Raw genomic sequence first — 25,782 nt, 5'->3', positions numbered from 1 at the left:
ATAAGTTGTTTAATCTTTGATGTAAAGTTTGCAAAACAAGGCTAGCATTAAACGCAAAATTCACACGTAAGCTTTGCAGGAATTGATGCAAAGTAATGTTGACCCGTAAGTTCTATAAAGGAACATGTGTTGTAATTTTTCCCTAATAATATATTTACCCTAATAATATGTTAGCTAGTTAGAATGCTAAAACCAATAATGAAAAATTATAATTTTGAAATTTCTTTTAGAAGTTATAATCATAATCAAACATTATATCGATATAATTAATTAAATAATAAATTAGAATATTATAATTAAATTATAATCACTAAATAATAAGCTAACCAATTAAAATATAATTAAACAACTAAACTTTCTAGTTGATGACTTTTTTGTATCTATATTGTTTATAGAACTCTTAATTGAATTTGACAATTTTAATGTCATGAATTAAATGACATCAATTTAATTAAAATATTATATTAAAATCATTATACCAATTAAAATGTATTTATGTCTTACCTACTTTTTCCTAAAAATGGATAATTGATAATGTGTAGAGATAATGTATTTTAGATCTACTGTCAAAGGTAATAAAATGCAAACCTATAAAAATATTGCAACCATTTTACCCTTATTGGTGCTAATCGTTGGTTTATCTTAATTAATTTTAGTGAGAATGCTTCTATTATTTATTTGGAGTTGCAGGTGCCTTACTTCACTATATGATTTTATGTGTCTTGTGAGGATGTAACTTTAATGTGGTTGTTACATCTATTAATGGTCATATGTGTTTAATTTCTGTCAAAGCCGATTTAGCATTACATATTAGTATAAGCATGCTTTTGAAAAGGATTGGTGGTTAAATTCTAACTCTTGACATGACTGGAAAAAAAGAATTTTTAAATTGTATGAGAAGTTTGTTTTTATCATCATGATGGAGTTTAATTAGATTTGTTGCACCTTTAGAAAGGTTACATGCAGGACAATGGCCTATATTGCTTGCCATATCTACTTCATGTTATGTCAGTTTAGAATAGTGAAGGAAATATCTTTAGGATCCTTTTTATCTTTTGAAAATTGTGCATTTGATCTATGGTGATGAAATCATAGTAGTTTGGTTTGCAAATACATGATGTTCTTAATTGTTTCATTCAAGTTTACCACCATTTTGGCTTTTTATTCACTGGATGGCATACTCCTTGTTTATTTGTGAAGGTGAAAAAGCTGAAAAATGAGAAAAACCTAGATGCTATTGTAGATCGAAATCTTAATAAAAATTACAACATCCAGGAGGTGGAGGCAATGATCTAAGTTACTTTTTTTTTGTACTCAAGTTTTACTAGAGTTCATCTAGCAATGTCAAAAGTGGTGAGGATGCTGAAAAGAGATGGGCTGGCAGAGAAATGGGAAAAATGGCAACATGTTGAAGTTACATGCAAGTAAGAGTATGAAAGATTGGAAAAGAGATTTTAATAAGGAGAAGATTCATTAAACTGAAACACTTTTAATGTTATTGTATTAAACTTTATGTTATATACATAATAAAACAAATTATATATTTGGATATTTAAATATTTATAATATTTAGTTTATGAATTTAAATTTGATTTTATTTCTTTCAATAATTTTTTGTTTAATTATAATAGTAAATATGGAAAGAAATTAAAAAAAAAGTAAAATTTTTAATTTAGTGGCATTTACAATGAAAAATACAGCTAAATTTAACAGTATTTTTTTAAAAAAAGTCACTAATCACTAACTTAGCAGTGGTTTTGGACACAAATACCACTAAATTACCTAAAATTAGTGACGTTTGTGTCCCAAAATGTTGTTAAATTTAGTAACATATTTTTAACACAAATGCCTCTAATTCTAGGTAATTTAACGACGTTTATGTTAAAAAATGCTACAAATTAGTTGTGTTTTTCTTTAAAATGTCACTATTTTTTTATATAGATATAGTCAACATTTTTAGTGGCATTTTTGGTAAATGCTGCTAATCGTTTAAACACCACTAAAAACCTATTCTCCTGTAGTGAGGGTGACATGATTCACTTGCTTTTCCAACCATGATGGTGATAGATGCAACCAATTCCATGCTCTAAATAAGGAAATTTTTCTTGAAATTTGAAACATATTTAACATGTTATTAGGCAAAGAGTAAATAAGCCCACCTGTTTAGTTCAATTTCCTACCACACGTTTTTCATCTTTAAAAAATTATTTTCAAAAACTAAATTCAGTATATCATATTGAAAACAAACAACTACAAAAGTAACTTAAAGATTTGAACAGACCTTTAAATAATCAATAGTTACATGCCCAGTTCTTTGATAATCTACAAAATAATCGTTACCCAATTACATTCAAATATAATTTTTAATTAAAAACAAAAAACCAATCAAAAATTGGAAATTTAATCTCAAAAAAAATTTTGAATGTTTGAGGAAAGAAAAGAAGAATCCTAAGGAAACAACAAATAGGGAAACCGATGGAAAGATGGGAAAAAAATTTATCCTTATACTTAGAAGCCTCACACTTGTAAGCCCAAAAGTGAAGGATAACTAGTGATCCACTGCCATAGGCCATCAAACTTAAAGTCATGAATGACAAATCTCTATCAAATTTTTTAAAAAATATATAAAGTTTAATTATTAAACAAAAAAGCAATTGGTTAAACCTTCAAAATTAAAAAAAAAAAAAAAAACTTATGGTGCTTTTCGTGTAGAATCATAAGCTTTTTGGTGATTACTTCTCTGCAGACAAAATAGACAAAGAGAAAAAAGAATTACTACGTTTTAGTTTGGAAATTAAAAGAAACAAGGAAAAAGAGAAAAGAATAAAAGAAATTATTACTCCTAAGTAAAGATTGAAGAGATCAGTAATGGCAGGTTGGGGGTGGAATTGATAGGTTTGGGAATTTGCAGCTATTGCCAACGATCCATTCAACAGAAAAGATACCATTGCTCTACATGCTCCAATAGAAGCTTCTGGAGTAGCTTTTTCTAAAATTAACCTTTAATTCCATAAAATTTTTTCGAAATCTAACCCTTAATTGTTTTAAATTACATTGCTTAGCTGTCCCCATCTCATCTTAATCATCTTAATAGGACATCATTAATATATAGTTGTAGATTATTTTCAATGAAGTGTTTTTAATTTCTTTAGTGCAATTAATAGAGTGATATATGCTTTATTTCTTTAAATTAGTTTTTTTATTTTTAAAATATATATTAAAAAGTATATATTATCATGATATTATGCTTGTAAAATTAAAAAATTTTATTGTTAATGTATTTAATAATTTCTCTAATTTTAAATATATTATTCAAAACTCAAAGCACGAAAGTAATATAATTTAAAATGTTAATAAAAATTTATATAAATTTGATAAAATAAAAAGTATGTTTTATAGTTGGTGTGTTGATAAAAATTACGAATATAATAATTTTCGTGTTTTATATATGTTAAATATAAAATAAGCTGATACAAATAAAGATATCAATGAGTAAAATATGAGACAGGTAAAGTATTCTCCATCTTCATTTTTGAATTTTTATATTATAATCATCCCTATACTTATATCACATGGGTATTTTAAATCTATTTTCATCTCATTTTCGATTGATATTTAAAATGTATGGATAATTTTCATACTCATAACTTTTAAAAAAATTAAAAACCAAAATTTAATTACCACCGATATCCTTAAAAACATTTCTAATCGTTAGCCAACACATCAGCCACCCCGTTAGCCTTCCGCAAAATATTAACAAATTTCACAGCCTGCCACTCTGCAACTAACGAATCGAATGCTGAGAAAGTATCCTGTAATTCCACAGTCGCAACTCCACATTTTCACAAAAACTAACAGCAACTTTTGAATCAGATTCGATCATTAACCTCATTCTAAATCTCCATTCAGTCTTTAGAAACACCTCAAGCGCTATTTTAATAGCCAATCGTTCTGCCACAATGGGCTCTTGCATCCAACCACAGGCCTCGAAAACATAGCAACAACATAGCTATCCTTATTTCTTAAAGCTCCTCCACACCCCGCAGGTCCAGGCTTCCCCAAAGCCGAACCATCTACATTGAACTTTAAGAATCCAGTAGTAGGAGGCGACCTCTTTACCAAGGATCTGATATTAAGTACAGTAGTTGGAGCAAAATCACCTGGACAATGCCACCGAATTGATTCTGAAATAGACACTCCCTCGTTTATATCCTTCATCACTCTATAGAAAGAACTCAATTTCACCAAAAATAACAACTCATCCATCCACAGTAAAGCATTGTTTATCAAACACCACCTCATTCCTTGCAAGCTAAATGGACCATGAAGCTGCAGAAACAGTAGCAAACCACTACGATTTAAGGATACCACCAAACATGCATTCAAAGCAGTTCAAATAAAAAGCCTTCAAGGTTTGCGGTTGACACCAACTCAACTTCCACCATTGCATATATAAAGTTACACTAAAACAGCCCCACCAAATTACACAATTAAACAAAACATGGTCAACACATTCCTCAACCATTTTACACCAAGGGCTTAAACTCTGGGTATATGAAATTGGCAGACCCCTTGCCATAAAAAAAGACTTGGTCGGAAGTCTACCGAGCACCACTAGCCAAAGAAAACATTATACCTTCGGCGGGATTTTAAAAATCCACAATTTTTAAAACTCAAACGGTCCACAGGAATCAAAGGTAGAGTTCATAAGAGAATAGATTTTTTTGATCGAGAACTTACCAAGAGTATCATGCTCCCAAACAATTCTTTCCCTATCCATGTCATCTTTTCAAATATTCATTAAATTGTATGATAAATATCAAATTTAAGATCTATTTTTAATATGTGATAGACTTTTGTTATATTTAAATGTTGGAATTTATATGAACTAATTAACGGATATGTGATTTATTTCATCGTCACTATAACAATTATCAATATATATGTCATGTTTATAAGAATTTAATTTTAAGTTTTTTTTTTTTTTCTGAGTAAATGTATGAGTCTTCTCATATTATTTGCGTACCTTAAGGGCTTGGTCATTTTGATGAACAGGATATAATTGAATAAGATCATTTTGAACTTTTTTTAATAATTGTTCATTTTTAATTTCATATGTTATGTTAGTTTCAGTCACTTAATTTAATAAAATGATTTGATCAAAGGTAATTAATATGATTAATTAATTATTAATCATATATTATATAAGCAAATTACATATTACTATTATTTCGGAGAAGAAAATTGGAAATTTCTATATTATTAGGATTATATGAAATAATAGATCAAGGGTATATTTCTCAAACTCGCTTGTATGAAAGAAAAAGATAAAATAACAAAAATTTACTTATAAAATGTTGTCTTATATATAATATATTATAAATAATCTTACGGACACACACATATATACAGATCAAACAAAAATCGAAAATATTCAGATAGAAGATTTCAAAGTTTCGAAAATAAGAAAAAAAAATATAGGAAAATGCTGAGAGAGAAGATGGAATTAGCTTAAATGAAAAGAGGAGGCCCGTGAGAGATGTTGTCACGTTTGAGAGAGAAGAGGCCAGAGCAAAAACCATAATTGATTGTGTTTACATATGAAGAGCTTTAGGTTTTCTGGTTTGGTCTCACGGGAATCCAGCCACTCCCTTCGACGATCACGTGGTCCTCTTTCTCGTTTATTTATCCATATTCATGTTTATATCACACTTATGTACCATTTGTCTATCTGCTTCACAAATAGTAATTTTTCACGGCATTCCACGCTTCCTCTTTTCGATGCATTAAGCTTTCTTTACCTTAACGTCTTTGCTCTTTGGTCGGTTGTACTAACTCTCATTATTTTGCCGCAGGCTGTTTCACTATAAACCCTAATTTCAAAATTTACCATTAGGGCAGAGAATAACTTTCCATCAATAATGAAAAAAAAAAATTGCTAGTGAAGGTACATGCATGCATGCAATAGCAGTAGTCTAGCAGAAGCAAAAGAGATGCTTCCTGCAGCCAATTAAGTTACTGATGAAATGAGTCACAAAAGCAATACCAAAATCTTTTCTTTCTCTTTCCCAGGGTAAACCAGATGATCTTCCTAATACCCAGAAAAAAAAAAAGTCTTCAACATCAAATTAAACTACAACAAGACAAAAAAAATTGAAGAGAATCCCCACCGTTGCTGTGTTTTGTGTAGAAACACTAAACAGGTAATTATATAGACAAAGAGTACCTTTGCAGTTTTGAGGGGTCTTTACAATTTGTACTTTTTTACCTGTGTCTATTGACTCGTAAAAAATGTTACTACAAGGTCAAAAACTACTTTGAAAATCAAAATGTTCTTTCCTCCTGTGTTTGGGATTGCAATTTTACAAATAAAAGGTGTCAAAAAAAAAAAAGAATCATAATATAATTATACTGTATATAACTCCTTTATATGACAGGATCAAATCAATTAAAAAGTTTCTATATCAATTAAAAGATGGGAAAAACTTATATAAAGTTTTTTAGGTGAAATTTGTGAAGCTTTTAATTAAAAATGATTAAATAAAACATAAAATTGAAAATCAAAATCAATAGATTGAAAGATTTTGTTATATAAATTATGTAAAATTTAAAAAAATTTAATAAATTTATATATATTTTTTTTAGATCGACATTTTTAATAAAAATATTAATAAAATTTTTACTATTGAATTAATATCAATTAAATGTAAATTATAAACAATATTTTTAATAATTTTTTTTACATATTATTGATCTGCACATTAAACTCTATCAATTTATTGATTTGGATTTTTTATTAAAGTTTTTATTAAATTATTTTTTAAAAAAATTCACAAACTTCAACTAAAAAATTTCTTATAAATTTTCTTCTTAAAAGATTGACATCAAGAGGAGTGTTTTAGATCATATGAGTTTTGCTAAGAACTTATGCTTCATTTAAATAGCTTTTAGGAAGGAGTTTTCACCATACATCCATATAAAAACCTTTAAACGTTATAATTTCAATTTTGATTCATGTATTCGTTGCTTAAATTAGAATCAAGATTAAAATATGATTTTTAAAATAAAAAATATATATCTAAATCATATAAAAAAAGAGTTTAGATATTTGAGTTTAATTTACTGGTCGAGTAAAATGTTTTTAAAAATATTTATTAAGTTGATTATTTAAAATAAGAAAAAATAAAAATATTTCTATGAATAACATCTTAACAATGTTCTTGAACATATTTGATTAAACAATGATAGGTCTTTTCTTTTCTGTCTTTCAATTAGGAACAACAAATGGAAATGTCTTATGAATTTCTGTCATTAATTAAATTATGAAGACTATAGGAGCTCTATATGTGTGCTTGTCTCCTTTCTCAAGGACTATTACAGCCCAAAAGTATCACTCATTTGTTTTTTCTTTGGGCCACAATTACTCAACCACTTTTTTGGAAGGTGTCCAAATTAATTAAAAGGTAAGATTACATCCCCCAAAATCCTACTTAAATGTTGAAGAACAGGTGCAAGATTTTATATGGGGGATAATTAAATTGAAGAAGAGGAAAAAGGCAGGTTAAAAGGGACATTACAAGGCAAGTAATAGATAGACCAAGGCTGCAAGTAGCGTTCCTGGCAGAGGCCCACTGTTACTGTGTTCCTCTTTCTCTGACTCAACCTTACCACTGCTTCTGCCATTGTTGCTACTCTGATTTTTCTTTTTTCACTTGTAACTATTAAAACTCTATGTATATTCTACCAGAGCACATATCCAGGCTTTCATGCATGTCAACAATTCCCATACATTCATGGACCATGGCTCAGTCCCATATGGAGCATATGTATTTGCATCATATCTCTTAAAAGATTTAGCAGACCCTTTTTATGAGTTTCTATTTTCACCTTTTACTTTTATTTAATTTCCATCCTATTAATTACTACATGTTTTAAGCCACATAAACTCATCTGAATTTTAGTACTAATTGCATGCATAGGATTTTTTTTTTTGGTAAAAAGTCTGAAATTAATTAATATAAAGGAAAAATAGCTAGCTTGATATCTTCCAATACATTTGTTCACCTGACCTAATAATTTATTACTAGTCTATGTTACATAAGCATTAATTTTCTCCTTGGGAAAATTTTACACGTGGGATATATATAGGATGAGAAAACTATAATTTAATAGATAAAGTAAATTTCACATATGATAACTTAAAATTATTAATAAATAAATAAAATAACAAACATCATTTCACTTATAATTAATTAATTTTAAATTGGATATTTATTTTAAGATTTAACGTGATATATATTAAGCTTTAATAGATGTTAAATTATTAATTTGGATTAATATAAGAAGCATTTTCCTATAAAAAACATTTTTTAAGAAATTAAGAATACATGATAAAATATGTAAATCGCTTTCTTTTTCAACATTAACTATTATTTTTCAATAGTAAAATTTTTTTTTAATGGAGATGGAGAGATTTAAACCAATTATTTAAGCAAAGAATTATACACCAATTATTAAATTAAATATTCAGGTGTTTAATAGTAATTAGTAAGGAATTAATTTGAGTTAAAAATAACTTTGAAATGTTCCCTATATATCCTAAAATTATAACTTAATAATAACAAGAAACAAAAGCCTTAATGGACAGCAAATCAGCAATTCCCATTACTCAATATAAATTCATAGTGCTTCACAGTTCATTGCTTATCCAGAATTGTAATTTGGGCTAACCGATTGCCCATTGTGTCTTACTTTGTGGGAAGCGGACAAGAGGAACTAAGAGTGGATTTTATTTAACTTCTCTAACAAAACCAGATATGCCTCATTTTTTCCAAATACTAAAATACAGTACTTAATTATTACTACAACACGAAACCTATTTTTAATCTCTTTTTATTTCATTGCATTAACTATGTCTTAATTATTACTGAAAAAATCTCATTTTCACCTAATTTTTAGATTCAATAATTTTAAACATAATATAATATATATTATAAAAATAATATAAAAAATACATAAAACTAATATTATTAAATTTTTAATATAAATCATATATAAATTTAATAAAAATATATTTTGCATTATGTATATGAATATAATATTTTTATATTTTATATATATTAAATATAAAATAAATAAATATAAGTACACGAATATCATAACTATATATCACCAATTAACCATGCATGAAGAACAATCTCTAGCCAAATTTTGTTTCAATCTAGTTGTGTATCTCGCTCATCAGTTTCAGATCATCTATACTTTCTTTGTCTTTTCTCTCTCTTAATTTCCTCTTGTAGAGCTAATTAATTATATATATTTGCCCGCTCTTTATTCTAGTGAGATCTACTCTTTCCTGATTTCCTCTTTTTCTGTCTTTCATGTAACTTTGTTTATTCCAATTTCCACAGCAGATCTATCCTCAAAGAGTACCCCAGCTTATATTTAAGAATTTCCATAACCCCCAGAGCCTTCTTTGATGAATATCACAAGACCCCATCATCAACCCCATCTCTGTCTCTCTATCCCATGCATGAAAACAATCAATTGAGTATCTTTGCCTCTGCAAAAGGAAACTGAACCTTGATACAATCCCACAATTTCTTTTTTTTTTTTTTCATTTTCAAGTTGTTTTTCTCGATTGTCTTTCCATGATGCCTCCTGACAATCCTTCTGTAAAACCAGCTACTGCTAAAGAAGAAAACCAAAACAGTGGCAACCGGAAAGCAGCTTCAACAAGGCCACAAGAGCACCTAAAGTGTCCAAGATGTGACTCTCCCAACACGAAATTCTGTTACTACAACAACTACAGCCTCACTCAACCAAGGCATTTTTGCAAGACTTGTCGGAGGTACTGGACTAAAGGTGGGGCTTTGCGCAACGTGCCAATCGGTGGAGGTTGCCGCAAGAACAAGAAGATAAAATCGTCTTCAAGGCTGTCAGGTGACTCCAAAGACTCCATCTCATCTTCAGAGATGGGCGGATTGAAGTTTTTTCATGGCCTTTCTCCAGCCATGGATTTTCAGCTAGGCGGGTTGTCATTTCCCAGGCTTAGTCCATCACCAGCTGGTATTTATAACCAGTTTGCTTCATTTGGAGAAACTACTAGCACTTCTCTCAGTCTTGATCCATCTGGTAGCTCTAGTTCTTTGATGGGGTTTAGTAATTATCCATTATCTTCAGTTACCAGTGGCCCCAGTGGTGCAATTCAGGAAATGGGTTCACTGAATGTTAATAGTAGCCTTGCTTCTTCAATTGAGTCTTTAAGTTCCATAAACCAAGATTTACACTGGAAGTTGCAGCAGCAACGATTGGCTATGCTTTTTGGTGGAGAGAATAATCAAAAGGAAAATACCACCACTATTTCTTCAGTTCCACTTGAGAACCAAGCACACAAGCCACAATCCGTTTTGTTCCAGAATCTGGAGACTTCAAAACCTGAAATTTTAGCTGTTGGTAATTCAAGAAAAGGAACAAGCAATGAGACCGCCACAGAATGGTTCTTTGGGAATTCTATAGCACCAGTAATTCCAACTCCAACCACTAGCATCAATGGCAATGATAACACAAGCAACTGGAATGGCGTTCAAGCATGGAATGATCTGCATCAGTACAGCACGTTGCCCTAAAAAGAGAAGGATCTAAAAGGTAGATGGCAAAAAAGAAAAATAGGGAAAGAGTAATATATTTTCTAAAAACCCATTTAGGTAACTGTCTGTTTAAAGTGTTTTATTAATTGGGTTCAGGTATCATCAACATGTCAAAGTTGCAGATAAAAAAAAATAGTGTTTTTGTCTCTTTTTGTTATTTATTTTAATAAGATGTTGAATATTAGTCACTTTATAATTTGGGTTCCTTTTATTTCTACCAATTGTTTGTGTTTGATATATACTTTTTGATGATAGTGCTAGACGTATATCTGTTTTCTTTTGCATGTTTCTACAAAGATTATATGTAGGAGCAAGCAGCTGGATTCCTGCTGCCAATAAAAAAGGCCTAAAGTTTTTTTATGAAAGTGAAAGCTGTAGCTGGCTCTACTATGACTAAATGTATATGATCAGGGAGACATGAAAATTTCGTATTTGTTCTTATATACTCAATCTCTCAATAAATTTCCCTTTTTTTTGGTTTGATATGCCTTACAATTTTATCTTCCTTGACTCAATCTCTTTGGGATCTGTGATGGATTTTGGACTGTTATCTTTGATTTGTTTAATGTTCAGTCAGTGTCCAAAACTCTCACTGTCTCACTGTCTCACTGTCTCAGTGTCTCAATCTCTCCCTATCAGGGAACTGGGTCTCAGGCTCTTCAGGCTACTGAACATTGTTACCATATACATGAAACACCACGGCCGCAGGAGTAGCTGGCGAAGCCCTTCCTTGCCTAACCTTGCAGTGTTAAGCCTGGCCTGTTTCCTTTATCCTCTTTCCCTCTCTCTCTCTCTCTCTCTCTCTCTCAATGCCTAGGGCTTTTCGTAAAGAATTAGTTGCAGTGTGGTGTGATTTGGTGGTGTCTGAAAAAGTGGTAGTTTGAAAGCTTATTGAATGAAAGACTGCCAACATTTGAATTGAGAGAGAGAGAGAAGGGAGGCATCTAAAAAGCCTAGGGTTCGTTCTTTTGTGTGTGCCAAAATGTTTTGGTTGTAGCTTTTTAGGGTCTTGGGGGGTGAGCCACCCTCCCTGCTAATTGCTACTGATCAGCAATCACATTGTGGTTCTGTTTTTTGACTGGTGCGGCTGTGAGAGATGAGTGATAAAGCTTTGCTTTTTCCCATCACTGCATTTGCCTCATCTTTACTTATTACTTTCACTATTTATATGATAAACAATTTTGGTCCCACAATCTTGCAAAAGATATTAGCCTGGCCTTAACCCCACCTTCATTTTCTCCATTAGTTTTAGGGAATGTTAAAGTTATTGGCGTCGGAATAATTTTATCAATATCCTTTTCTAATTTTTGTTATTAAATCTTGCTTTTCCATGGTGCATGCAATGGCGAGCTTTTCCATAGATAATATATAATCACAATCATTCTCATCGTGATTTTCATATAGTATAGCAATTAAATGAATCACTCGACCCTTTTATATCCAAATCATTAAGATTTCTCCTCATGCATTAATCAAGTAGCTAGGAACATTTATAACCAATTAGTTTTCTTTCTTTCTTTTTGGTTTCTTTAAAGGTAGAACTAAGGGGAGGGAGAGTCAGATTTCTTTCTATTTCAGAGCCTCAAAATAATTAATGGAACTCATGGCTTTTAATTACTTCCCCCATATCTTCAACATTCTTCTTCTTACCCTTTAGCCCTTAATCTCTTATCTGCCTTTTTCTCGACTTTTCAACATTATATATGTGCAACATTCTATGACCATAGGCTTTATATGTTTACCGAATGATGTCCCCTCTAAAGATACCAAAAACTCCTTATTATGCCTTTAGCCAAAGGTCCCCCCCCCTTTTAATATAATGTTTCTGCTTTTCTCTACCAATATTTCCTTTTATGTACAAAAGTTTTGAAGCGATCATTTACCCATTTGTTTTATTCTTCCGATGATTTTTTATGGACAAAATAATAATCATATAGTAATTAACTAAATATATATTATTTTATATTATATATATATATATATATTAACTTGTGGTATAGAGACAGAAAAAGAAATGATTGGCTGATGAAGAAGAAAACTGACGAAGAACATGAAGAAGCGTGATTAACGTGATAGGTCTCATTGGGAGAAAAAAAAAAGTTTTGATAGAGACTATTTGGTGATGTTGGTGTGTTTCTTTGTGTCTCTAACTGTCATTTTTACAACTTACAAACATGCAAGAAGCTCATGATTCATGGCACCGGGAACTATATATCTGCTCATTCTTCACCCCCAACCACCTCTATTGCCACTCCAATCTATGGCATTGCCCATCACTCACCTACCCTTGAGTTTTAATTAACAGTTTAAACATCAATCCTTTCATGGGCCCAAATCCAATTAATCCTGTGATCAGTTTGACTCTTACCCTCTGTAATAGAACATGACAAGGACCCGGGACCCATTTTGTCCTAAGATAGTATCAATCTTACCAGATCTTTCTTTTAAATTGAGAATCATATAACTCGTAAAGCTACGTTCAAAATTTTAGAAATATATAAAATGAGAACATAGAAAGAATAAAAATCAATTTCCTTTTGTATTTTTGAATTATACATGAAACGGCAATCATTTCCTTTCATATAGAACTCGTCTCGTTTGATTTCTGAATTTTGACCCAAACTTTTGACTAAAACCTTAAAATTACCAACATTAGAAAAGTAGTTACTTATTTCCAATCAAATTGAATATACTACTAATGATCTAGAACGGGCTTTTAAAGATACGTGAACAGATTATTAAATCGAAATTTAAATTTTAATCTTTATAATTATTTTTAGACCCTCTCTCTTTTGTTAAAAAGAAAAACACAACTTGAGAACAGTAATTAAAAAAAAAAAGCTTGAGAACATAACAAAGGGGAATCTGGAAGTGTATCTGTTTAAATAAACGTAGCAATTACCTAATCTTACATGTCATCAGCATTCATTACATAATAACGCTTTCTCCCTTTGAAAGCAAGATATTTTCCTTTTTGGTTTTGTCGTGTCTGCGATTACTTGTTCAAACAATGGGCCAGCCCTACTCAAACGAGAAAAATGTTTTTGCCTGTCATCACTCCTTTTGGACTCTTCTGCTCTAGGTCTTGGGTTTCAAAAATTAATTTTTTTATTGAAAAAAAATTTTAAAGTCAGATAAATTATTTTTATTTTTAAAATTAGGGTAAATCACTAATTTATAAGAGAATTTATAGATTTTTTAAAAAATTTTTGAATTTGTAAATTACTTATCAATAAAATATCATGAGATTCAAACTTGAATATTTTATATCTAAATTTTAAATTTTAATCACTTACATCAATTATTATTGATAAAAAATCAACTATTTCAATTTTAACATTTTATCCATTTACTTCCATTTCCCTTTCTTTTCTTCCCTATTAATTTCAAGGGAATGTTAACAATATAATTAATATATGAGATATATTTTAAATTTAATTAGTAGACATGCACGTGCTTTCTTTTGTTTTTTTTATTAAAATTCAAACTCAGTTACCCTAAACTCCTATTCTATATTCCATTGTCCAATACACTTACGTTTACATGTTTTCCATGTTGATGAAAATTTTTCTTGTTTGTGTGATGTCTACTCCGCCCCATTTGACTGATTATAGAACTTCTTTTTTCATTGGCCAATGATAAGAAAGCTGGTTTCTAGAGATGAAGTGACCCAAACGGGGTTTAAAACGCAATGAATATTGCACTTGTACTGGTTTGTTTCTGTTACTACAAATCACTGAAAGTGATGACAGCATGACAATGTTGTCGATTTTTAGTTTTTTAATATACTTAATTTTAATATTTAATAATTCTTTGAAATATTTGTGTTTTTTTTTAGCGTAAATATTTGTCCTATTTTATACAAAGTATCACGGGTTGGATCGGAGTAAGTTTTTACTCGGCTCGAATTCGATCCGATCAGATAATTTTTTATTATTTTTATATTCAAATTCAATTCGATTTGATATTATATAAAATCATATTCGATTCGATCTGATTTAAAATTAATAAAATATTATTTTTAATATAAATATAAAATTAAATATATAAAAATATATATATAATTATAAAATTAAATAAATAATTAAAAAATTATTTATATATTTAAGATCGGATAGATCAGATCGGATTTGCCTAAAATTCAACTTCGATTTTTTTTTCATGTCACTTGACCTGACCCGATACCCAATTTAAAAAAAAAAATCGATCCTATAAGATCGAATCAGATCAGAATCCATCGATTTCGAATTTTTTTATCTTCTTTACAAAATATACATATCACCACTAAAATCTCTCTAGCTTTACTTTGAGAGGTATAAATATTTTTTATTTTTAAAAGTACAAATAAAATAATTTTGTATTTAATAATTTTTAAAAATAAATATTATAAATCATAATTTTGTAAAATAATATCTATTCTAAAATTTTCTTTCTCCCTATATTTCTCTCTTTTTTTTCTAGGTGGCTTTTTTTTTTTCGTTAAAAGTCCCAAAATTTCCACTATATTTTAAATCTAAAATTTATAAAGATAGAACTTAATAGCTTTCCTTTTTTTTTTTTTTGTTTTGAAACATTCAGCAATCAGCTGTAACAAGATATATACCGGCTGAGTGATTTTAAAAAATGATAATAAATAATAAATAAATAAATAATCGTTATTATTCGATTAATTTATGTTAAATTTTACGTCACGCTTACATCTGCGATCACCGTACCAATAGTTTTTGTTAACCTCGACTCAACGTTATCCGTACTAAAATTCCTTCCCAACATCAATATCAGTAGTAAAATGTTTGTGACTTACATATCTTGCTTCAGTTCATGTTAAATAATCAAACCATTTCTAATGTGGTTAATTGCTTTCCTGCATGATAAAATTAAGCATTTATCTAATCATATGCAGCAAGTTGGAAATGACATTCCACCAAAAAAAGTAGTTTTGCTGTTTTAAGTTATGATTATATATCAGCTGTTTCTACACAGAACTAATAAAAAAAATTAGGTATCTTGATTGCCATAATCAGGGAAAAAGTAAGGCCGACATGTTTCATTTTATTTTATTTTTTTTTGGGGGAGGGGGGGTGGGGGGAGGAGAGGGGGGGAAGGAAATCAACATATGCAATTTTAATTCGAAGATAATTTCCCTAAAAACATTGATGGGATTCATTAACTCATGCATTGTTAAACATAATTAAATAATACTCTATCAGAAAGCACGCTAGCCATTTCAAAATATGAATAAAACTTCATTTTGTGAATTAATTTGATGTATTATATGTGCATTTTTAACAAAGAAAGCTACAGTATAAAAATAAAAAATGAGATTACATATATTAAAATTTAAAATTTAAATTTGTTAACTGTCACTTTTAAAAATGACAACATAAATTAATTAAATTAAGTTTCAAGTTCATTATACACTCATTCCTTGGTATGTTCTCTTTTATCTTGTTCTTTTTTTTTTTTTTTTTTTTAACATTTCATTATAAAAAATTTACACTCATTTTTATCTTCATATTGAATAATTGAGGAATTGAGTAAGAATCTTATCAATTGCAATTTAAAGACTTTTAATGCACATTATATATGTTTTATAGAATGATACTGATTTTGAATTCAATGAAATTTGCTTTTATTACAAAAATAATAATTCTTTTATTACAAAAATAATAATAAAATTTTAATTAGAAAAGAAAGTACAAGTTTCTAAAAAATTTTATTAGTTATGCACCAATGAATGACAATCAACTTTAAAGTGAGATAGAATCTGTGCTTGACTCAAATGATTCATTCATCTGTCTTGAGAGATGAATTCTAGTAAGATTGAGATTCGGTTTACAACACTCGTAAATTTCCATTCCCTAATTTCCTTAGACATTGATCTCTTATGTGAAAAAAAAAAATGAAGTGTGGAGTTTTAGCTTAATAGGAATTTAATAGGATTTTTTGTAGTAACATAATGTACATGGAAACAAGTGTGGAGTTTTAGCTTAATTATCTTGACAAAGTCTTCTTACTATCTCTGTCCTTCGCTGCTAAGACCTGATCCCTGTTAATCCTTTTGCGAGTAAAGGGTCCTTGAGCTGTCATAATATTAGGTGGCCTCCCAACCCTTGCAATCTTAGGTGGATCAGATTTCCTAGCCCTTTTATCATTCAAAGAAGCAGATATAACCATATTGTTCTCTCTTTCACCACTTCTAGAGTACCTTCTGGTGAAGGAAAATAGCTTCTGGGTTTTTTTCTTGCTCTTTCAGCTTTCTCTCAAGCTCCTTAATCTGGAAAAGAAACATAGCATATTAAAAATCTCTATTTGCTCATTGATAAATACAAACTAACATTGCTAAATATTTGCAACCTTGAGTTGAAAAGCAATTGAATGGGACTCAGATTTTTGTACTTGCTCTTTCAACTTATTCTCAAGATCTTTAACCTGTTTGAATCAAACTACTGACCGTTAATCTGTTTTTCCTTTTAAAGCTCCTCAGCTATTATAATAAGAAGATTACACACGAAAGGAAAAACAATCATAAAAAGGATCATTTCTAGGAAGAAATGGTTTGACAATGTAGGTAACCTCTAGCTGGTAACTAGCGGATTCTGATTATTGTTGCTCTTTAAGCTAGTCTTCAATTCTTTGACCTTTAGCAGATAGTAGATTCTAGTTAGTGTGAATAACAACAGGGCAATATGTCAAGTTATACTTTAAATGGATAGCAACCTTTTGTTGGACGCCAGTGCAAATATCTTCTCTCCCCTTTAATCTATCTGAAAGTTGTGAGACCTGCTTCTCTGACTGCTTCTGCATGCAAGTATTCAGCTCCAATTGAACTTCAAAGTTCTTTGATCGTTTCTTGTTGAGTCTTATAAATCTCGTCTCTACCTTTGGCTTTACTTTCTAGGTTCTGTAAGCTCTCTTCTAGTTTCCTTAGAGACTCATATTTGGATCTTGATTCCTGTCTTGCTTTTATCAAGCTTTATAAGAATTTAAAAGTAGTTGCAGTCAAATACTTGATCAATCTCATAATAAAATAATATTGATGGGAAGCAAACACTCCTACATTTAATAACCAGCTACTAGACCTACCACTGTTTTCATCTTTTGGAGCTCACTTGTATCAACTTGCCTCTTAGCAGGACCCAACTCAACTCCTCGACCTAGAGTTGCAAAATTTAAGGAGCTCAAGGTTTCACTCAAAGTCCCTCTCTGAACGGCTAATTTGCACAAACAACAAAGTCTTGGAGTCACCTCCTGATAAATACTAGCTACTGTTAGTTGCACTTTCGGAAGGCTGATTATTCCAAAATCTAATACCCTCTTCAAAACAACTACTACAGTCCGGATCCCTCAAATTTACCTAATAAATCAAGTTCCTGAAATCAAATGAAGGATGTCAAACACAAGAACAAAAGAGCCGGTGGCTATAGAGCCGAGAAGGGTATAAAAGCAACAGACCTGTACGGAATGTGACTACTTTTCATTACTAAAGCATATATGACATCCCCAAGAGCAGAAAGGGATTTGTTGATATTTTGAGCCTCCTTTTGTTGCTCCCCTGTGCATCAGTTTTTGCAAGCCTCTCACTGGCAGCCAAATCCACAAGCCAAAGCTTGCTTTTGGTGCACTCACCGGTCAACAATTTTTTTTATTTTACTGTTATACAAAGCACGCTGAACAAAAATAAAAGAAAATGTTCTCTCTGTAAAAATTAATGAGGAAAAGACAGAATTTGAATGATCTTCATTCATTCTAAATGAAATGTTAAGAGAAAAAGAAAGGGTATTGATACCAGTGGGATCAGCTGCTATGCTCATTCACATTGTTTGATCCAACAGCTCTAGAATTGCTTCCAATCCGCAATACATTCCAAACTTCCTTGACGTTATCAACATTGGCTTCTATAATGCCTGGAATATGATGGAACCCTTCAGCAGATTGCTTTATCTCCAACCTAGCAACCAAAACAAGTTAATGCATTAAGTTTTATGTTGCAAGGCAAGCCCAGATAGATAAGCCAACATTCAGTCTACACTAAATTCAGGATACCAAGTTTCAAAAGTGACTAGTTAAACATGTAATAAACATACAACTATCTCACCTCTTTGATGTCAGTGATGCAGATAACAAGTCTCTAATTTGTTCATTATAAACTTCAAGAACACTAACAGATATGTTATACATAAGTCAACATTAAGTTTTATGTTGCAAGGCAAGGCCAGAGAGATAAGCCAACATTCAGTCTACACTAAATTCAGAATACCAAGTTTCAAAATTGACTAGTTAAGCATGTAATAAAAAGTATGGCTATCTCACCTCTTCGATGTCGGTGATGTAGATAACAAGTCTCTAATTTGTTCGTTGTAAACTTCAAGAACGCTAACAGATATGTTATACATAAATGTTTCACTCCTTTCCTGGGCAATTTGAAATAACTGCTCAAAAGTTCTATAATTGATTCCCCTGTCCTGATCAGTGCCTTCCGTTGTAAATGTCTTTCATGTTCCTGTTAGCCCATAAACAAAAATACAGACATTGTAGGCATAAAGGCATCCGCAAAAACATCAACTGTTAAAGCAAACAAACCACTAGCTAAATCTGCATCTTACAGGATTTAAATGCTTATATCAGAGTTGGTACATAAAATGACAGGTAATTGTTACCTTGATTGTCTTTCGGTGTGTAAACTCAGTCAAACTTGAAAGTCTTTTTGGTGGAGCCACCAGTCAAAATTCCAAGGTCTCCATCTTTTGTTGCATCAAAATCTACAATCTCAGCATGTTACCTGATAATAAATAAATACAGTGTAACAAGGGTTTTTCCATTTAGTCTTCAATGATAAATTGCAAAAGATGCATTACTAAACTACTCAGAAGGGAGAAAAATCCCTGCCTTTTGTTTCCTGAATTTCATTATAGAGATCCTTTAGCTTCACTTGCTCCTCACTGTACTTCACTTTGAGATCCTCACACTGCACAACTGCAAAATCATTCTGTGAGCCTGTGCAGATGCATAATGAAAACTCCAACTCACTAAACCAAGTTGAGTTAGACCCTACCCAGTGCCTGAACTCCGGTGACCATTTTATTTAACTTGGGTATTGACTCAGAATATGCATGTTCTTCACAAACTGAGCATGTTAATTTTTCATTATCTGCAGAGAAATCAAAAATAAAATGCATTGCAAGAAAAAATCTCCTGACATCAATAGTAAGCGAAATTATCATTGCAACAAGAGATTATTGAAAAGATAACATCATTTACCTTTATTTTCTTTTGTAAATCATTGACTGCTGCTGCCCAATGCTTCTTATCATGCTTGTATCTGCTAGTAATATTTTTCAAAAATTTGGCTTGTTTCGCCACAGTTTCATCTGACAAAAAAAGATTTTTTGAGTTTAAAAGGAGCAAGAATAAGACTGTCGTATTACTTGTAGAACTTAAGTACCAAACTGGTAGGACATGTCTTTATAATCTAAACAAACCACTATCATGCATAATCTTTTTCATTTTAGTTGACAGTCATTAGCATTTGTAGCCCTATATTCAATATTCATGATCAAGATTGTTATCATAGATCAAGTCAGCCTTCAGACTATTACCCCCAAATCCTTCCTCACTTGAATTCTTCAAACATAAAAGAATACTGAGGAATGAGCAAGAATGGAGGTTTTTAAGATCAGTTATACAAGAAATGTATTTGGCCGAGTCATTAACTGCTGAGAACAAGTAAACAGCTCCTATCAGAATCACGGTAGAGAATTTCTTTACTAGCTGAACAATTCTTCTGCCCAATTTAAAGTATATGCCTATGCAGGCTTAGAAAATATACACAATGGTTACCTAGCTTGTATGTGTGGAAGATCTTGTTATCAAGTTCCATCCTAACCTTCTCCAGCTGCTCATTTGCTGCAGTCAATGACATCCATGCCTCATGGCATTCATGTGTCTTATGCAGGCATTGTGTAGAAAGCTCTTATATCTTCTTCTCATATTTATCTGAAACTTTTGTTCGGATAAGTTTCTTCTGCAAGCCCAAAATAAAAGTCTAACTAAACAAAAAGTTCAGCCTAACTCCTCTTAGTGGAAACATCTAATCGGAGCTAAATAAACTCTAACCTGAGCTGAGGCAAGTTCTATTTCAGCAGCACAATCGTTGCAGTTAAGGTATTCTTGAGATGCTTGAGTAACTGTTCTTAGATTGAAAAAAAAGGTTTCAAATAAGCAGTTCATCTACCAAGCTCCAAAGTTATAATTGGGAATGAATCAAATAAATGGAATATTTTGTGCTTTCCTTACACAAATCCCGCAAGCCATTGGGCTTCCAATAACTCCTTCAAAACCTCATTGCAATTAGCCCATCCTCCTTCACCGAGACCCTAAAATCAACAACTTGCAATGGCTTATTGGTCCAACAACTGAGAAGATATCAAAATCTGATTTTACCTGTCATTTTGACACAAAATTTTCAACATTTTTATACAGTGAAAAAAAAAAAAAAAAAAAAAAACCACACACTGAAATGATTTTGAATTAGAACTTACCTTTTTTTCTTGCATATAAACATTGAATACCCTCATTCCTTTAGGTCCACTAGGGTGATCTCTGCAAAATGAAGATCAACAAAATAGTCTCCAGGGGGAAGATAATTGAACCAGTACCAGAAGCTTCCAAATCTTGCTAAATGAATGGACAACCTCCAGCTTCAGTTATATCCTCATTAGTCTGCATAACATTTCCCCTTTCAAAGTAACTATCTCCAAGAAATTTCATACTAAAATCTGCTTCATTTAAAGCCTCACCTCCAGCATTTATAAACATCACAATTTCTTCTGTAAATTATGTTAAAAAAACCCCCAAAAATTATAGACTCGATTGAATTATATACCTTTAAGAACAAAAAGATAAGGCTAAAATTCATAATTTACTCATAAGAATTATAAGTTCTCCACAAAAATAAAATATAATCATTTATAAATAATAAAAGCAACCCCAAAAAGTTTGAACGGAATTCCTCGTTTTCCTTTATTTTCTATATTATTTCATAACATTTCTAAAATAATAGATGTACTTAAAAAGATTAAAACTCTTTTTTAGCAAATGTATCAAGAGAAAGTACTTTAATTTCTTTTTTTCCCATAAATTTGTTATTCATTAAATAATTAGGAGTTTAACAAGGTAAAATCATAAAATTAAAAAAAAAAAAAGTACCTCCGCAATTAGATTCGGAAAACCCATATGGGATCAGCCTTGAATTAGAGTCACAAAGCATTGAATCAAGCAAAGATGCTTCTTCATCTTCACCCATGGCCATCTAGATTCAAGGCAAGTGATACATGCGTGATTGTGGGAGTTATTTTGTTTAGATTTGTTACTATTTTTAGTGTTAGGCTAAGCTCAATAACTGCACAATGGGTAATACGGATATTTTCATATATTGTAATTATATGTTAAAAAAAAATATAAATGAGGTATTTGGCACTCACGAAAAAGAAGCAAATTCTATTTTACTTTCTCTCTCTTAATTTTTTGGATTCTCCCTTCCTTTCTATCTATTCTTTTCTTTCTCTTTTCTATTATTTCTTCCTTCTTATTTTTCATTTTAAAGGAAGTTATCAATAGTGGTGTGTGATTTCAAAAGAAATTGCATAAGTGGCATCAAAACCTCATTTCTGGCAAGTGATTAACAATGGTGAATGGTGTTACTACTCGTCTTCGAACATTAATCAAATGCAATAAAGTGTTACTTATATCTAGACAAAACTTCAATAGTTAAGAAAAAAAGTGGATAATCTTCATTTGGAAATGAGAAATGATTTTAAAACAATATTAATGAAATTTTTTAATAAAAGAGAGCTAAAAGGTAGGGCATATGATACTCTTTTCATTAGACAATGCACTTCAATGCTTTTTGAAAATAATAGCAATGAATCCCAAAGTACTCAACAGTTACTTCGTTGGGGATTATTAGTTAGCATTCAAGTTTTGATTTTTTGATGATGTTCAAGTTAGAACGTCCTAAATTCGAGGGAAAAGTTTCAAGATATGGTTTATAAAGATGGAATAGTATTTTTTAGTAGAAACAATGCTTGAAGAGTTGAAATTCAGAGTAACTATTCTGAGTTTGAAAGGTAAAGCCTTTTAGTGGCATCAACATATGCAAAAACTCAAGGTAGCTTTGACATATTGAGTTGGGATAAATATATAACTAGTATGAAAGAAAGGTTTATGTCAGAGGAATTTGATGACCTGATGGCAAAGCTGGTGGAGGTAAGACAATTTGGGACTGTGGAGCAATACTATAAAGACTTTATAAGTAATCTAAAGCTTCACAACTATCAAAATCGTATGCTTTGAGTATATTTGTTAGAAATTTGCATTATGATATTTTTAAAAATATAAGGCTATTCAAGCCTTTTAGTTTGAACTAAGCCCTATATTTAGCCAAACAATTTGAATCCATTTGACACCCTTCTCATAAAAAGCCTGTTCAACTTAACAAACTCTTTTTACCTCCCACTCATCTTAACTCATTTAATATATATGGCAAACACAATATACTGCTTCATTTATTACCAACCTTTCAACTCCCAACCCAAACTTACTATCCTATAATACACCAAAAATCACTTATATTTAACCTTGTCTTAACAAAAAGTTTAACATCATAGAACACTTCACCCAAATTTCACACTAGGAAGCCAACCCTTGTTAAAATAAGGATAAAAAAAGAAAAGATTATATTACTGATGTGGTGTTAAATATAGTCCTAATAATAAATGCATGAAATCATAATTATACCAGCTTTTAATTGAAGATGTGGCTAATCATCCAAAATTAGAAAAATATTCAGATTGTGTGGATAAACCAGAACTATTGGTAATAAACTTAGAAAAGGGTGATGTACCAGTAATAATACTACATGCTATCTGTGGAACTGCAGGTTATCAAACGATGAGAGTCCATGGGGTCATTAATGGCCAAAAGATAATCATGTTAGTCGATTTGGGAAACACACACAACTTCATAGATAACTCTATAGTTAAGACTCTAGGGTTAATTATCAGATTAAAAAGCAAGAGTAGAGTTGCTATTGCTAATAGTGATATAGTTTTGACTCAGGGGGCTTGTCAAGGAATATGTTGGTTAGTACAGGAAAATAAATTCAGGGTTGATTTCATGGCATTACCTTTAAAAGGTTGTAAGGTGGTTTTAAGAGTTAAGTGGTTGGCTACTTTGGGACCCATATTATTTCCATCATTTAACTATACAATTTTAAAATGAGGGCCAATTGGATTACCTTACAAGGAATTCAACTTAGAGAAATACACCCGATGAATAGAAAACAAGGTATGAAACTGTTTGGGAATAACCTTATCAACCTTGTACTATGATGATTTTTGATGGAGCACAACCTCAATTGAATATGATCACCAGCCATCAACCAGAGGCAATAGAGGTCCAAAAGAGCTAAGTTAATTCTTGCAAGCCTATGAAAATGTGTTTGAACTACCAAAATGATTACTACCTAACAAATATCAAAACCATCAAATTTCCTTTGTAGATGAAACCAAAACCATAAGAATTAGACCTTACAGATATCCTACTATCTAAAAGGATAAAATTGAAAAAATGGTCAAAGAGATGTTAGAATCTAAAGTGATAAAGGATAGCAGTAACTCATTTTTATCCTCTATCATAATGGTTAAAAAGAAAAATAGTTCTTGAAGGATGTGTGTCGAATATAGACAATTAAACCAATTAACCATTAAAGACAAGTTTCCTATTCTATTGGTGGAAGAGTTACTAGATGAACTAACTAGTGTTAGTGTGTTTTCAAAGTTAGACTTAAAACTGGGTATCACCAAATTCGAATGCATGATGTTGATGTACATAAAATAGCTTTTCGAACACATGAAAGGCATTTTAAGTTCTTGGTCATGCCATTTGGGCTGACAAATGCTCTTTCCACTTTTCAAAGATTGATGAACAGTATCTTCAAACCATATTTAAGGAGATTTGTGTTGGTTTTCTTTGACGATATCTTAATCTACTCCATAGATTGGGATTCACATTTAAAACGTTTTAAGATAGTGTTTTATATTTTCAGAGATAATCAACTTCACTTTAAAATGAGTAAGTATGAGTTTAGAGCTCAAAAAGTTGAGTACCTAAGGCATGTAATATCTGGCAGTGGGGTGTTAGTAGATAAGAAAATGATCCAATGTACGTTAGAATGGCCTCGACATAAGTCCATTAAGGAGTTAAGAGGTTGGTTAATACAGAAGGTTTATTAAGGGTTATGGAATCATTGCTAAGCCTCTATTTGATCTTCTAATGAATGATGATTTTGGTTGGTGTCATAACATATAGATCCGTAAATCTACAACTAGACTTAACAAATGGATGGAGTCACCATCAATCTTTTTTACTAGGTGTGATTGGCCACCTAAAGAATTTATCCTTTTAAAGAGCTCCAAAGCTTGACTAAGGGTCCCTAAAAGAATAAGTTTGGGTCTACAAACCATAACAGGGTTCAAAAGTTTGATCACATATGAAGAAGGTTATAGCACCTCCACATGCCCATTTAAAGAATTATACCATATTATTTTAAATTCATCATAGGGTCTTGGTTCTAATGGTTTTAATGTTAAAATATTGAAAATAATTCTTAAGATTTTTTATCAATCTGACAGAACTCTTAAAAATATTTTCTCACCTCAAGAGTATTCAAGAATCCCATTTGATTTCTTGAAGAGACTTTTGTCATCAAAAAGATTTTTTTTGGTTTTATTTTTTTGTTAAAAATATATCTAATTATTCCACCATTTGGGCCAAATTAGAAATATTTTTTCTTTTTGAATTTCTAAATTTTCTATCATTTGGTCATATTTAGAAATTCTTTTTTTCTTAAAAAAAATAATATGACAATTATTTTTATTAAAATTTTATCTAAATTATTCCACAATTTGAGCCAAATTTAGAGAAAATTTCTCACTTAGAGATTTCTTAGGAATTTACCATTTGAAATTTCTAAGAATCTCATAATTGGATAATTATCACATATTTTCAACCAAAATTTTATTTGAAAAAGAATACAATTACTTTTATTGAAATTTCATCTAAATTATTCTAC

At 30.7% G+C, this 25,782-nt stretch overlaps 1 protein-coding gene and 2 pseudogenes across 2 annotated transcripts; 1 reads left to right on the top strand and 2 right to left on the bottom strand.

The window, feature by feature from the left end:
• Positions 1-9,313: 9,313 nt before the first annotated feature.
• Positions 9,314-11,067, top strand: LOC111316152 (dof zinc finger protein DOF5.7 pseudogene; annotated as a pseudogene).
• Positions 11,068-17,933: 6,866 nt separating this feature from the next.
• LOC111316424 (kinesin-like protein KIN-14R) lies at positions 17,934-21,013 on the bottom strand (annotated as a pseudogene). Its single transcript, XR_016333285.1, has 9 exons — positions 20,766-21,013; positions 20,490-20,673; positions 19,911-20,020; positions 19,705-19,800; positions 19,508-19,625; positions 19,310-19,431; positions 18,963-19,214; positions 18,439-18,600; positions 17,934-18,319 (listed from the first exon to the last, which is right to left on the bottom strand). The product of XR_016333285.1 is annotated as a kinesin-like protein KIN-14R (transcript).
• LOC149512002 (kinesin-like protein KIN-14R) lies at positions 20,942-21,960 on the bottom strand. Its single transcript, XM_089753468.1, has 4 exons — positions 21,858-21,960; positions 21,344-21,478; positions 21,191-21,249; positions 20,942-21,025 (listed from the first exon to the last, which is right to left on the bottom strand). The coding sequence occupies exons 1-4, from the start codon at positions 21,958-21,960 to the stop codon at positions 20,942-20,944; spliced, it is 381 nt and encodes a 126-aa protein (XP_089609594.1).
• Between the last annotated feature and the right edge of the window lie 3,822 nt (positions 21,961-25,782).

The sequence above is a fragment of the Durio zibethinus genome, chromosome 24, assembly GCF_047325235.1.
Source record: "Durio zibethinus cultivar Kanyao isolate XHJ-2024 chromosome 24, ASM4732523v1, whole genome shotgun sequence".
Classification (NCBI taxonomy): domain Eukaryota; kingdom Viridiplantae; phylum Streptophyta; class Magnoliopsida; order Malvales; family Malvaceae; genus Durio; species Durio zibethinus.
This window is presented reverse-complemented; position numbering and strand designations above follow the sequence as displayed.